Source organism: Aedes aegypti, chromosome 2, assembly GCF_002204515.2.
Source record: "Aedes aegypti strain LVP_AGWG chromosome 2, AaegL5.0 Primary Assembly, whole genome shotgun sequence".
NCBI classification, from domain to species: Eukaryota; Metazoa; Arthropoda; class Insecta; order Diptera; family Culicidae; genus Aedes; species Aedes aegypti.
Genome location: NC_035108.1, coordinates 312,724,553 through 312,741,375, shown reverse-complemented (window position 1 = coordinate 312,741,375; position 16,823 = coordinate 312,724,553). Strand labels below are relative to the sequence as shown.

The 16,823-nt window shown below is 37.5% G+C and overlaps 1 protein-coding gene across 1 annotated transcript in view; it reads left to right on the top strand.

Annotated features, from left to right (window-relative positions):
* The window catches only part of LOC110675192, a 40,327-nt gene extending 40,084 nt beyond the window's left edge, over nucleotides 1-243 (top strand). Inside the window, exon 5 of the mRNA XM_021839601.1 lies at nucleotides 211-243. Within this exon, the coding sequence (XP_021695293.1) occupies nucleotides 211-243 (33 nt within the window). The remainder of the gene's footprint in view (nucleotides 1-210) is intronic.
* The last annotated feature ends 16,580 nt before the right edge of the window (nucleotides 244-16,823 follow it).

The following is a 16,823-nucleotide window of genomic DNA, read 5'->3' as shown; positions in this document are numbered from 1 at the left end:
CACTTACCCTACTTAGTTATACGGGAGAAATTAAATTTACTTTGTAGCAAATGGGACCCAAATAACCGTGCAGTTATTTAGTATGACCATGCTGAGGGTCGTGTATTCAAATCCCACCACTCGGAAATGTTATCAGGTTGTAGTACTCTTGGGCACATAGTACTAAACTGAATATTAAAGTACGCATTGGTCGTTTTTCTATATTAAAAGGTCAATTTTTTGGGCTTGGATCTCGGCTTCTAGTACTCTTTTAGACTTTATTGCATCTCAGATTTGTTTACTACGGTTTGAAGGTAGCTCAAAATTAAGTGATCAGAAAATTCACAGCTTTTCATGAACACTTTTTTGAGTTATCGCAAGCCGATAAGAAAAATAAATTTGGTAAAACAAACAAGTTTGTAGAATAAAATTTTCAAATAAAACTATTTTACGTACTCAAACTCTCTGAGCGAATTAAGAAAGTAGATTCAAACATTGTAACTTTTAATTGCGCCCTAATTGCTTACCTTTTAACATATACGCCTATTTCAACTACCACTTGTAGTTTTCTTCGGTGTCAGTTACTCATATCCACTTAATTCTCTTCTATACAACTGATTGTTTTTGGAAAATTGTGAAAAATATACCGAGTTTAACTTAAAACTTGAAGACGAGATCCACTTTACAAATCCAGAAGTCATGGATGTAGCCAAGATTTCTATCAGAAGGGGAGCGAAAACAAGGGGAGGCCAAATTCACAAAATAACAATTTTCGACACTTTCCGCATCTTTTTCATGTGATTTTTCTATTTTTTTTTATGAAACGCAACATTATGAATTACGGATTGGAAAAGGATTGTTGTCGATAAAAGCCCAAATTTCCACTAAGGAAATCTCCGGTCGAAACTCTTCCAGCTTGTCATCAAGTATAAATTACAGACTTTCTGCAGGCTTCCTGTAAAGAGCTCGAAGGATATTATCAGGGATTTTTTTAGGATTTTATATCAAGATTCCTGTAGAGATTTTTTAACATGAATCCTTTCAGACATTTCTTCAGAAGCTTGAGACTCCCAGTGTTAAGATGGTGGAACCACAAACAAGACACTGTTTTTCAGAGCAGATTGAACGGCTATATTTCCGTTCATAAGCTTGAACTGAAAATTGCTTTATTAAAAATATTTGATTTAAGAAATTAATTATACTAAGTCACAATTATTAGTGCTGTTATACGCTTTTTAAATGGTGTCAAACCTGATAGATTTAATTGTGAGCAATTCTCGCTGAAACCAGGCCGCCATCGGCACCCATCGTTAGAATTCCAATTTTATGTCACTGATCGCTAGCTTTCGATAAAACTTAAGGGTGGTCCTTTTTGTTTTCTCAAATTGGTGGACCCTTCGTACGCCAGCTAGCTAAACAGTTTGCAAAAAAGCCCATTTTTTGATAAATCTTGGGTATTTCTTCACGTGATATGTCTCATATTTCCCTTGGAACACATACCAAACTTAATGGCATCGTATAGAGAAAGGATATAGCTTTCATTTGAAGTTAAAAAAAATCCGGCGGCCATTTTAAATTTCGCCGCCATCTTGAATTTTGTTAGAAAAATCGTTTTTTCATCATTAGCGCACCGCTCGTTTTGAATTCTGAGATCACCATCAGAAGGTGAGGAAAAAATGCGTAAGATAGGCTACAGAAACCAGGTGTGCAATGGTATTTACCCTATGAAATGAACGATTTTCTAAAACATGTTCCACGATTTTGAGGTATATGGCGGGTGCAATCAATGCAAACATCATTTTTGGTACAACAAAGATACAAGTTTTCAATAGTTGGTGTATTTTTCGAGTCAGATGAAGAATAGGAGTATTATTTTGAGTGAAAAAATCTGGCGGCCATCTTGGATTTTGACGCCATCTTGGTTTTAAGTAGTAGAATGAGTTTTCACCTTGATAACACTCAACATGTTGAATTTTAATGCCACCGTTACACTTACTATTCTTCTTGTTCTTCTTTTTCCTGACGTTACGTCCCTACTGGAATAGAGCCAGCCCCTAAGCTTCAAAAATAAATTAACAAGTAGAATTTTTTAACGCTTATTTGCCACCTGAATGATTGTTCTGCATATCTGCGAGTTGAAAAATAGCATTAATTCTTTCATTTTTAGACCAAATTAAAACCATTGATAGAAATGAACAATCTGTTGAACAGCTAAAATAAGATAAGAAATAAAGAATCTGTTCGTTTTTTAACGGAGATCTTTAATTAATTAAACATGAAGAGCGCTGAGATGGTAAAAAATCATTCTACTGCTAAAAACTAAGATGGCGTCGAAATCCAAGATGGCCACCAGATTTTCCAAACTCAAAATGATTCACCTGCGTTTCGGCATTACGTCCACATTAGAACAAAGCCTGCTTCTCACCTTTCAATTTCGCTATTTTTCACATGCATGTTGGGTGTTAGTAAAAACAATACTTTATGATTCAGAAAATCAAGGATTTTTTTTGCTTAAAAATTTAAGATTTCCATTCTAAATTAATGCACTTTTGGAAATGTTTTACGTTAAAACTACAGATATTACCACAAAACTTACTAATGTCCCATCGCACAATTTATAAACTTCATTCGATGACAAAAAAAGCATATGGTAAAAAAAAATATTTGTTTATTTCAATCAATGTTTTTGGAATCGTATTATAAAAGAAAATTCCTATTTAATAACCTGTATTTATAACTAATAAAGCTGAGTATCAGGCTCGGTTCCACTAGGGACGTAACGTCAGGAAAATGAAGAATAATAAGAAGAAGAGTATACGTAACCTTGTTGTTATTGGTAACCTCTAAATTCGACATGCTGAGTGCTATCAAGGTGAAAAATTCATTCTACTAGTCAAAATCCAAGATGGCCGCCAGATTTTATCACTCTAAATAATACTCCTATTCTTCACTCGACTCGTAAAATACACCAACTATTGAAAACTTGTATCTTTTTTGTACAAAAAATGATGTTTGCATTGATTACACTCGCCATATACGTCAAAATCGTGGAACATGTTTTAGAAAATCGTTCATTTCATAGGGTAAATACCATTGCACACCTAGTTTCTGTAGCCTATCTTACGCAATTTTTCCTCACCTTCTGATGGTGATCTCAGAATTCAAAACGAGCGGTGCGCTTATGGTGAAAAAACGATTTTTCTAACAAAATTCAAGATGGCGGCCAAATTCAAAATGGCCGTCGGATTTTTTTTAACTTCAAATGAAAGCTATATCCTTTCTCTATACGATGCCATTAAGTTTGGTATGTGTTCCAAGGGAAATATGAGACATATCACGTAAATAAATACCCAAGATTTATCAAAAAATGTGCTTTTTTGCAAACTGTTTAGCTAGCTGGCGTACGAGGGGTCCACCAATTTGAGAAAACAAAAAGGACCACCCTTAAGTTTTATAAAAAGCTAGCGATCAGTGACATAAAATTGGAATTCTAACGATGGGTGCCGATGGCGGCCTGGTTTCAGCGAGAATTGCTCTTGTTTAGATCGCAGCTCTTTCACTGTTAATCTACTTTTACTTTCTTTTGTTTTCTATCAAATATAAGAATGATCGTATCTTCCTATGGTAACCAACTGTCATTCTTGCGCGTCAACACCCAGTGTTGAACAAAATGTATTCATACAATACAGCTTTCTGTGAATTGCACAAAGCATCTATCTATTCCACTAATGACTCCTTCAGGTATTTCTTAGCACATAAGCATAGGTATTTCCTCCAGCTTCAAGAATTTCACCCAAACTGTTCTAGGTTTTGAGGGCCAGCTACTCTGCCTATTTCTTCTGGAATCTGAATGATCTTTTATTTTTAAAGAATATCTTGCTCAAGATATGTTTAGACCAAAACGCGAAGTACCAAAAACGATGTGAGGAAGAGCCGAAATGTATGCAGGATGACAGCCGTGCCAGTCCTCTGCTGCAAAAGCACTGGAAGATCTTCGAATCCGTTGGCAGTTCTGGACACGACAAAGGCGGAATTATCGCAGTTGAATGATCTGGAACAAGGTAAGCCCAAAATCGCTAGCCTTTTCCGCAGGCAGTCAAAACACAGTGTTCGACGAATTTCATCACGCACAGCAACTCCTATACAACCAACCACGACGTCTTCTACTAAAACCCAGCAATGTTGTCAACAATCAACCAAAACAAGGGAGCAATGCTATCACTGCAACGAAGGTTCACGCAAGCCTTCGTACAAGAAAAGGGGGGTAGAAAAGGGGATCTGGCGACACGGTAGTTTCCTACCGACCAATCTTCCTTCTCAATTTTGACTACAAGTTGCTCTCTCGTTATTTGAAATCCCAGGTAGAAAACGTGATAAAGGAGCACCAAATACTCAGCAATAGGGCACTTGCGAAGGTTTTTTTTTTAAATTACGAAAAAACATATGTGTATATTCAAATTACCGTTATGACTCGAAATTCAGACACTTAAGCACCGCATTACCTTCAAACATAATTTCAAAAATTAATGATAATTATTTCCATAAAGTACTGTGTGCTTTAACGTTGTTAAATGTTTATTATTTGGCAAAGTGTAATAAAAATAGCGATTATTTATTCAAAAACGTTTAAATATGCGACAACAAGAGATTTGTCTTGCTTCGAAATCCGGACTCTCATATAAGGTTGATTCGAAATCCGGACACTTGTTTTGATGAAATTGTTGCATATTTTGTAAAAAAAAAACTCACCAACTATGAATTACAGGATTTTGAACAGTTCACTACTCGTAATCACAAAAGTTTGGAGTTGTAAATAACTCTGAAGGTATTGCAATTTCAGACAAAACTTTCCATTTTACGGTTCACCGAAAAGCTACCGCAGCAATCACATCACTGATTTCCACTGGTCAATCATTAGTAGGCTTCTATGATACCTTGGATACCTCTTGATGATACCGTCGATGGGGGTGACAATGGGTCTGGGGGGTGAGATTGGGTCAAAACGGGGTCAATATGATTTATGAAATATTTCAGCTAATAACGGTGATATTACTAAAATTAATAATTCATATGTTAGGGAACATATTATTACACATAATTCATCACAATATACATTTTTAGAAATAGTAGTTTTTGTTTACTATATCAATAAACTTGTATGTTGAAATTAGATAAAATTTACAACATTAAATTTCTCCTGTGCAAAGTATCACGCATGTACTTTAACCTCTACCGTTGTATTAGTGAAAGGTTTAAAGTCTTTTCATTACAATTCACACGTATTTTCCGGAATCTATTTGGTTTTTCAACAAAAATTTTATTTTTTTCGGTACGGTGTCTAAAACATCAAAAATGGGGGTGATATTGGGTCAAGCAAGAACGACAGTAAATGAAATTGCAAGTCCACTTTTTTGACATTTTACGGTGCCGGTAGTTCTCTTTTTCATTAAGATGTGTTTATTCTTTCTCAATACAGCATCTCTGAAACATCAAACTAGTCTACTTGAGGATTCCGTACATTGAATAACAATGCGACGCATTTTGACAACTTTTCAATCCAGCTACTGTGTTTCGTGCGCAGCAACATCGTAAAATTTTATCAAATAGATTGTTTTTTTTTTAAATTAATTATTTATCAGTGTTTTCATATTACAGAAACATCTCCTGGAAATACAAATGAGTTGGAACACTGAAATATCGTGTTTATGACGTCAACATGCCTGAAATGTATTGATCGTGGAATGTCGCTCCGAAATTTAACTATTTGCGAAGAATTAAAATAATCACTGTTTCAGTACACCTTTGGGGAAACTGAATAGGCTTCATGGCAATGGGGATGAGACTTTGAAGACAATTCGAGGGAAAAAAATAGAAAATTTATGTAAACTTAACGATGAATGTTGTGTTTACATATTTTTTCTCATAGCTTTTCATTTTTTTGGTATAATCGTTCTTTTAAGTGGGTTTATCATACTTGTGAAACATCTTAGATATCTTTTCATCTTGTTTGCATCGTATTTGATCAATATTCTACAGCTGTGAATGGTTTTGCAACCATATTATCAAAAACAAGTTATGTGTCGTAGTGAATAAATATTTTTCTTTAATGTTTTGAACAGTTGTTAATGTACCATCAAAGTACATACACACCAAATTTGAAGTAAATTGGAGTTAAATTGCGATAGTTATTCAATAAATAATTCGTAAACATTTCTTTTTGATCCATTGTCACCCCCAACGACGGTACACTTGAAGCATACTATGTTTGATTTTTTTTGTTTCAATGATAGAATGATTCCGAAGCCTGCGGTAGAACTATGACAGCTGCGGCAGAACTCTGCGGCTACCGCAAACTGGAAAAATTTCTTAACAACCGTAATACTAGAAAGGTTAAAACAGTTATGGCAAAATTGATACTCTCCACTTCATGGCAACTATAAGATGCAGTTCAACACGCGCTGAAATGTGTGAGTATCGATACGCATTTCGTTCTTTTATTTGATGGCAATCCATCTTTGACTGAATGCAATTAGTTTTTCGTACTCACACAACGTGAACCGGACACGATTCTGTAAAAGTGCACCCCTACAATCATAATAGTAGGAAAAAAAACTTCTCTGTGTTCGTCACTTTGCTCAAATCAAGACCGCATCTATGGGAGCGGCCGAGGGGGGCATGGCTCTAGAGCCCCCACATTTCAGGGGTCCCCATAAACCTTGGCAAACATATTCATAGTTAAACTTTGACGAATAATAAGAATCAATGCAATAATACATTTTAGAATCGCATATATGACAAATAAGATTCATTTTTTGATAAATCCGGGATAATGGAGGAAATTTATGCAAATAAACTGACATAAAATAATTAAATAAAATATTAGAACATACAGAAAGGGATTTTGTTGACTTTACGAGAAACAAGAAGATTAATAAGGATTCAAAAACGATTTGGATAAATAAGTGGAGTGCCAACGGTTTTTTATTAAGTTCCCAATGATTACTAACGATAGTTTCTCAACGAATTTTAAAACTAGGCTCAAATGAAGATAAAGCAACAGGAAAATAAATTGAAACTAACTATCGATCTCACTGCAAGGCTGGTAGTGTTTACAAGTGCCTTGAATATAGGAAGACCTTTAGCTTGAAAAAAACCAGACAGGAACCACAAAAAATAGACAAAATAGAAAGCAAACAAACGTAACCGGAAATGAACCAAAACATAAGAATTTGATTCTTCATCAATCAGGCCAGACATTTCTCTTTGTTTGTGGTATTCTTCGTGACTTTACGACAGTGTTACTGCTCGTATCATCTATCGTATCTTCTATATAAATAAAAATGGAATGATGTTTGTATGTCAATAAATGGCTTACGAACGGGTCAACGGATTTGAATGATTCTTTCTCAGTTTTGTTCGTCAAGGATTCCGTCGTGTTTGTGTGTATAAAAATCCCAGGGAACCGTTCAAAACCGGGAAAGTTGAAAAAACGAACGCGAACGAAACTGTTATTTTATATGGGACGATCAAAAGCATTTTTCACCAGCCTACTTGATGGCAAGACGAAGTTTGCCGGGACCACTAGTTGTATATATTTTTTCAAGATTTTTTCTAGGAAGTTCATGACAATTTTGGTATTTTTCCAAAGGTTCAGAGATTATTCCGAAGATTTCTGCAGGAGTTCATTAAGTGACTATTTTCTGTGGAATTCCTCTAAGAATTTTAATGACGAATTTCTCCAAGAATTTTGTTTCGGATATCTCGAGATATAACCTTGATTTTTTCAAGGATAATCATTGAAATTAATTAAGAGATTCTCCAGAAATCATTATCAATATCTACCGAACATAACCAAATAATTTAAAAATTAAAAAAAAAATTGGGAACGTTTTTCAATAGAGTAAAGTAGGGCAAAAGTATGCCTGTCATAAAAGTATCGATATTTTGTATTTTAGCCAGCGAACTTTTGCCCCACACTAGATTCGAACTCTTGCCCCACCGGTGGAGCAAAAGTTCTTTTAAGATAATCAATTTTGAAACTGCTATAACTAAAAATGGGTAAATATTTTGACACAAGTTTGTTCAGCAAAATCATCGCCAATATGTTAAAGGTTCACTGTATGGATTTTTTTTTGTTTCAACTGCTATTGTTTTCCTGGAAACTTTGATTATACCACTAAGGTCGAACTTTTGCCCCACCTTACTCTAAATACTTTTTGTTAGAGATTTCTTCAGTCTACTTTACTTAGCTTAATTTATTCTTCTGAAAACTTGTCTGGAAATCAAAAATTATACTTTCAAAGGAATGTTTGGTAATTCCTTGAGGTTTTGTTTAATAAATTTGTCCAGTATTACCACCCAATATGTTGTTTTTTGTACAGGGTGTCCACAAATTATCCTTACAAACTTTGAAGACATGGCTCTATGCAATCAAGCAGAATATATTTAGTATTCTGGCATGGTTTAAAACAATAACCTATTATATTATCAGCTAGTAAGTTTGACACCCTTCCGATTTCAAATATTTGTGAAACCAAGGCAAATGCGTTGAGCTGTCTTAAATGGAGCTGTTTTTCGAGCTTTATGACGGAAGAGAAAAGTCCACAGAACTCATTGGATTTGAACAGTATGATTTTCTATTTTCAGTCTAATTTGAAGCCACTAAACTGTAGGTTGCTTCAAATAATAATGAGACATTTGGATTAATCTTTTTTAGATTTTAGGGAAAAAAACATTTCTAGTATGACTAGCGGCCCTTGGGAAAAACGCCTCCGAAAAATTCAAATTTGCCTATCTCAGTAAGAAGCAACAATTTCGAAATTATTAAAAGTTGTGTGTTGTGTTAACATATAGATGTATTTAAAAATGTACTTGGACATTGATTTTTTATTGCTTTCCATACGAGATCATCTTTCCCATATTTTGCTGTTCAGATAATTTACGGACACCCTGTATTCATATTTTTTTTATCTCTACAGCAGCTTTTCTTCCAGGGATTTTTTAATAAATTTCTCCAAAATTTCTCTAGGGATTCCCTTAGGAAGAACTTTCAATCAAAGCCGTATATTCTAAATCAGACCTCGATCAGTTCCAATAGAGCTCCATTCCAAGGTTTTCTCAAGAGACTTCTTTCAGAGACTTCTTTCAGAGACTTCTCCGGTGATTCCCCAAGGAAATTTTCTACAGGGCTTCTACCAGAGATTTTTCTGGTATTTCTTCATAAGTTTGTCAATTCATCCAAAGATCATTACAGTAATTCTTCCGTAAATTTGTCAAAGGATTACTTCGGGAATTTTCTGCAGGGATATCTTTAGAGATCAGAGGCGCGTCCATGTTTGGAACCATGGGTAGGACAAATGTTGGCAAATATTTTATGCACAGTGAAGCTACGAAAAATTTTACCCGAGGACTGGAAATTGAAATAACCATATTTGAGGGGCTCAAATGCGAAGGAGTATAAGTGACATTTTGATCGGTTTCGGGTTGAGTTGAGTTGAGAAAATTATACTGTTTCCAAGCGTTCTAACTATATTTTCAGGTGATTTTTCCGCTTAACAAAAAAAAGTAACATAAATCTTTGAAGACTAGCTTGTTTTTTTTACTTCCATACAATTTGTATAGGATGACAAATTGCTGAAAAAACTTAAAAGTAGTTTTTCTTAAAACTTGGTTTTTGTCACTGACCCCTCATTTTCATGCCAATTTCATATTATTTAAAATATATACATATATTTTTCTATTTTCGCTATAACTAAAAACATCTTTTGAATGGTTCGGCATTATGGATGCTGACGTATTTTTTTAAATCTTCTACCAAAAACTTCTCGAGACAAAATGCAAAACTAGCTTTAAATTGTATTTTTCCTCCTTATCCATGGATCGCATCACTGACCATTGGTGACTCCCAGATCTTTTCCTCCCTCACTAATAAATACCCTTCCCGTAGTGATTGTGGAGATGCAGAGGTATTCTCGGTCTCTAGAAACAACAATCATTACACCCTAACATTCCTTCTCCATCCCAACTGACTGTAAGGACTTGGCCGGCGCCGTTATTGATCAATAATATTAGAGCTGCTAAAATTGTACTTCGAGAATAATCGGACACTCCCATCCCTTATTCATTTCGATCGTAGTGCAATTCTTACCAGTTCCGATCAATCACGGAGTAGCAACCATTGACATGTACAGTCAGTCTATGCTATGCTATGCTATGCTAATATCTTGCTCAAGATATGTTTAGTCCTAACTTTATGAATTCTGCCTCGATTGATTAAAGGCATTTTGAATCGAATTGTAGCACGAATGCTTCATTGGATCCCTTTTTTGAGGATTTTTTCACAAAATAATTTATTGTATGCAATCACAAATTTATCACATTAGTTCAGAGATACCTCTTAGAATACTTTTGAGAGTCCATTTAGGGTTTCTCACTGTTTTTTTTTCAGAAATATTATAAGCATCTACTCTAATAATCTTGATACTTAACACTGATAAAAAATAAACTCCTCGAAACAGCGATTTTCTCAGAAGTTCTTTTTGTGTTGCCTTTATGCATCCTTCCAGAAATTCAATCAGCAGCTAATTCAGAGATTTTGGTCATTTTTTTCTAAAATTACACTACAAATTCACACAAATGGAGTTCAAGAAGAAATACTTTGAAGAATTATCTTTTCTGGATCAAATAATTAGGTTGTTTTCTGAAGGGAGCCTTGCCATAAGGTGTCCTTAGTAAAACTGCTAGTCGAATCTGTAGTGACCGTGACGAAGTTCAATAATCCCACTCAGAAATAATGATTTTGATTCCGAACCGACGGTTACTCCACGCAAAAGTTCTTTCAAGACTGACAACTTCGTCCTGCCTGTCGCGTTTTCACCTTCTCGCACCATCCATTTTATTCGTTTTCCTTCATCGCCCATTTACGCATACCACTTTACTCATTTACGATCATCATCGATTCCGATGTGACGCTCATTGACGTTCTTCGAACACTCTCACAAACTTCCAGTTAGCTGAATTGTACACGCATAATGAATTCTGAACAATTATACAGCTCATTCACTACAGAATCCTTTAAAGATTTCTGTAGGGATACTTCAGAAATGTATTTAAGAATTTGTGAATGAATTTTAAAGAATAACTCTGGAATATCTGCCACATTTTCTTTCAAATGACTTTGGCACTCTCACGAGTTATCGTAAGCATAGCATAGCATAGACTCTCGGAACTGGTAAGAATTGCACTTTGATCCAAATGAATAAGGGATGGGGATTTCAGCTTACTCTCGAAGTGCACATTTAACAGCTTCAAATGCTTAGGATGGGGAAGGAAAGTTTGTGTGTAATGATGGTTGCTTCTAGAGAATACCTCTGCATCTCCACAATCATCACGAAAAGTGTGTTGATTAGGACTAAGGGCAAAGACCTGATTTGAACCATGGATAAGGAGGAAAAATACGATTTTTTATTAAAACTAGTTCTGCATTTTTGTCTCGTGGTGAAAAGATATAGGTAGAAGATTAAAAAGGTAGGTTGACATTCATAATGTCGAACTCTTTAAAGATTATTTTTAGTAATGACTAAAAAGAAAGGTATATGTATAGGGTAAACGCTTCATTATTGGAGGTAGTGTGGCCAACCACGTTTCGAAGTAATAATTGATTATATGCTATTTGTTCATGCTGTGCGATACTAAGACGAAACAAGCAATCGAATAACATTCCAAAATTTTCATGATGCCTAAATTGCAACGTGCCAAAATCGAACGCTTGATTTTATTAAAACTTTTATCACCGTGATAATGATCATGAATTAAATATACCTATTTTGCACATGGCAAACCTCAAAAAGGCGCCCAGAAACATTGCTATTAACATTATTGGTGATCCATTTTTTGTACATGTTGCCAAAATTGTAGGGTTTTTTCCTATATATCGTTTGGAGTTACACAATGTCTGGAGAACCATTGGAACGAACATCTGTGGTGAAAGACTTGGCAGTGCTGCTCGACGCAAAGCTGTCGTTAACGGATTTGGATCACATGATTGATTTTTAGGATATCAGCTGAATTTCGAAACCCTTACTACTTATGAGCTCTTTATGTACGATTAGCCCTAGAGTCAGCATCTATTGTTTGGTATCCCTATACTGACAACTGGGGCAGACGGATTGAAGCTGTAAAGAGACGGTTTTTCAGATTCGCTCTTAGATTTCTACCCTGGAATACTCCAGAAAACTTGCCACCATATAAAGACCGCTGCCAATTGTTGGACCTAGAAATCCTCTCCTACAGACGAAGTATATCGAAAGCTGCCTTCATCGGGAAACTGTTCTTGAACGCCATCGACTCCCCTACTCAATTGAGGCCAATCAGCTTCAATGGTCTAATCCACAGGTGTACTAAATTTACTCGGTCTGAGAATTGTAACACTTGAGCGGGGCACGCTTCTGCATGCTCTCCACGCTCAAGTGTCAAAATTCTTGAACCGAGATAATTTAGTACACCGGTGGATAAGACCATGTTCCTCCTCGGTTACTTATCAGGTATCAGAAGGCCGGCTCCAAAGGCACGTTCCCCACCAGTTGGGAGATTTGTGCCATCGCCATATTTGAGCCTATTTCATCATCTACCCGATGGAAGAGAAAAGGGAAGGGAAAGATGGGAGGAAATAGGAGAGGGGTCCCTTGAAGAGGGAAGATCGCATAAGCGAAATGAGAGCGTGTAGCTCCATACCACAATGGGTTCGAACAGCGCGCTAAAAAGGGCAGTGCAAAACGCATGAGCGTAAAGAGAGCCTATAGCTCATTACCACAGCGGGTTAAGAATAACAGAATGTCCTGAAGATTCAGGCTTCTGAATTCAGTTTCACTTAATAAGTGTTTACCAAGTAATTGGAATCGCATTTGCGCAAAAACTGGACAATTACATATCAGGTGATACGAAGTTCCATAATCGGAGTCACAACTATCACACACAAATGAGTCAGCACGCTGAATATTTGCCATGTGATAGTTGAGTCGGCAGTGGCTTGTCAACGCTCTGACCAAGAGACTGCAATTCTGCTTTGACAGATTTGTTAAATACTTCGCCACCCTTGGAGATGGCTCAGTAATGTACAATTTTGTTTGACGTCATGACTCCAAACTATTTCAATATTGCTTGTGCTGAGTTGCCGCCCAAGAATTTATCTGAAGCTTCACCCAGCACTTCGAAATTGGAATAGCCGGCTCAGGGCCAATGAAGTCATGCGATGCTCCATCGCGAGCTAGCTCATCAGCCAATTCATTTCCAACGATGGAAGAATGGCCAGGTACCCATACAAGAGTTACAGAGTTGACTGAATTCAGTTCCTCAATTTGAGTTCGACATGCGATAACAAGCTTCGACCTTGAGTTGGCCGAAGCGAGAGCTTTTATAGCAGCTTGACTATCTGAACAGAAGTATATGACTTTACCCATTACGCGCTGTTGAAGTGCTGATTGCACTCCACGCATAAGAGCAAATATTTCCGCCTGATAAACGGTGCAGTTTCTACCAAGTGAGTAAAACTGATTCAGCCTTAGCTCACGAGAATATACTCCTGCACCAGCTCTACCTTCAAGAAGGGAGCCATCAATGTAACATACTATATTGTTTGATATACTTCTTTCCAAATAGCCAGACGTCCACTCTTCCCGAGAAGGGAATTGTGTGATAAATGTCCTGTAAGGAAAGTGACAAGCAATTGTGAGATCACTTGGAGCAAGGACAATTTTGTCCCAATTCACCAAAAGTGGAAACAACGAAGTGTGTGTAGATCTACGATTCACTGGATTTTTCTCCAGTAGATCCAGTACTCATAAACGGTAAGAGCAAGAAAGTGCTTCTTGTTTAAGATATATGTGTAGTGGCGCAACGTCGAAAAGGGCCTCGAGCGCTGCTGTGGGAGTTGTAGAGAACGCACCAGACATCGCCATCAAGCACATCCTTTGGAGATGGCCCAATTTTGATTGGATTGTTCTCACTTCGCCCTTTTGCCACCACACAAGACATCCATATGCCAATATGGAACAACTGTTGTGTAAATCCATTTGATATATTTGGGTTTGAGGCCCCAAGTTTTACCAAAGGTTCGCCGGCATTGCCCGAAGGCCATGCAAGCTTTTTTGACTCTGAAATCAATGTGAGGTGTCCATGAAAGTTTGGAATCTAAAATGACTCCGACATACTTTACTTGATCATTCACATTAATCTCAGTGCCAAAAAGACGTAAAGGTCGAATTCCATCGCGGTTTCGTCTTTCCGTAAACAGAACAATAGATGTTTTATTCGGGTTAACCGAAAGGCCATATTGGCGACACCAACTCTCGACTACCTGAAGAGCACTTTGCATCAGGTCGAATAGGGTGCTTATGCACATACCAACTATCAGAGCTAGATAGTCGTCGGCAAATCCATATGTTGGAAAACCGCTATTATTGAGTTGCCTCAATAGCGTATCTGCTACGAGATTCCACAAAAGTGGTGACAAGACTCCCCCTTGGGGGCATCCGCAAACACTCAATTTTCGAATCGCTGCTTGACGCAATGTCGAGAAGAGATGTCGGTTTTTGAGCATTTGATGAATCCAATTGGTAATCATTGTAGGTAGCCCATGGTTTCGTGCTGCTTCCAATATGTCATCGAAAGACACGTTATCAAAGGCACCCTCAATATCCAAGAAAACACCCAAGCAGGATTGCTTCTGAGCGAATGCTTTCTCGATATCGTATACAACTTTGTGTAAAAGAGTCACAGTGGACTTTCCAGATTGGTAAGCATGTTGATTGACATGAAGAGGCATGTTTGCCAAATAAACATCACGGATGTGATGATCGATAATGCGTTCCAGACATTTCAGAAGAAAAGAGGTCAGACTGATTGGTCTAAAACTCTTCGCTTCTTCATACGACGCACGTCCTCCTTTAGGGATAAACTTTACAGTAATATCACGCCAGGATCTGGGAATGTACCCGGTAGCAAACCTGCTTACAAGTAGCTTTTTCAAAACATGTTTGATAAACTCAAACCCCTTTTGGAGCAGAACAGGATAAATCCCATCCGCTCCTGGAGATTTGAAAGGAGCAAAACTATTAAGTGCCCATTGAATCGATTCAGTAGTTACGATACTGCGAGCCGAGGCCAGAGACTCGTAACTACATGAAATGCCATTTAGTTCATCCGTAGATGCTATGTCCACACATCCGGGGAAGTGTGTATTGAATAGACATTCTAAAACTTCTTCATCGGAAGAAGTAAAGTCACCATTAGGTTAGCGAATTTCGTTCACTTGGAAATCCTTAGATTTTGCAAGGATTTTGTTCAGCTGACTGACTTCACTCAAACTGGAAACATTTGTACAAAGGTTTTTCCAGACGGATCGTTCAGCAGAACGAAGAGCCTTCTTGTAAGCCTTGCGAGCCGACTTGAACGACTCTGATCCAGCTGAACGGCGTCTGTTCCAACTCGTTCTACATTGTTTCCTGAGTCTAGTCAGATCGGAATTCCACCATGGGGTCCCTCTTGTAGTCTTTACAGACCGCAGAGGACATGCTTCTTCAAAAGCTTCCATTATGTAGGATATTGTAGTATCAACGGCATCATCCAGATCACTTGGATTTTCAATGGACGGAGAATATCCATGAAGTTTTGTCGCAACCAATTCAATATAGAGTTCCCAGTTTGTTGATCGGGGATTCCTAAAACGCAAAATCTGCGCAGTTACATTTGAATGTTCAAAGAAGATGTAGCGATGATCAGATAATGATTCCTCATCTGATACATGCCAATTCGTCAACTCGTGATTCTATTCGAGCAGAGCGTTATGTCTAACACTTCTTCTCTATTAGAAACCATGAAGGTTGGGCGATTGCCTATGTTAAGTAATCCAAGGTCTGTACTACTGAGGTATTCCATCAGACTGGAGCCTCTCAAATTGATATCTGAGCTGCCCCAGATGATGTGATGAGCATTGGCATCACTGCCCACAATCAGCGGAAGGCCTTTTGTTACGCAGTGTACGACAACTCGTTTGAAGTCATCCGTTGGGGATGGTTCATCATGTGGTAAATATACCGAACAATAGACGTATTTCCTGTTGAGGTCACCAACAGAAACAACAATTGTGACAGCACATACATCTCTGGTTGTCAACTCAGAAATGAGTGTAGCAACGATTGCTTTATTTACGAGCACGCATGCGCGGGGCATGGAGCGCGAGTTTGTTTCAAGTTTGCTGAAAGTAGCAAAAACTGGGTCCACAAGGTTACCTAGATAGAAGTTTCCTCTACGAAAGTAGGGTTCTTGAACTAGCGCCACTTGGGCTGCACCATTTTGCATGAGTCTGCAAAGATTGATCGTTGCTGTTCTTTTATGCTGAAGATTGATCTGAGCTAACCTAACCGTAGCCACTACCCAAACTAGGATTAAGCTTTTTGCAATCTCAGCACGAAAAAGACCAGCAACAAAAAAACCAGATCGGTATCTATTTAAAGTCGCCAAAGGCGAAAGAGCACAGAATACACTGTGTAAAACGCATAATGCGAATCCATATAGGTGATAATTTAAATTAAATGTCAACATATTCATAATCCCACCCTTATTAAGCCTCAGGATAGAGATTGAAGAAGGGCAGCCGATTATCTCGGAGAAACACAAGGTCACCTGCGCCATTGCTCCGGGTAGCACAGGAAGGACTCAATACTGTGGAGGGCGCCCTGGTACCCCACAGGCTCCGTTTGCGGTTAGGTTTTATTTAGACCCCCCTAACCATTCATTCCTAGGCACGCATCACACCATAAATTAGGGGTCACCTGTGAGGTGGACTT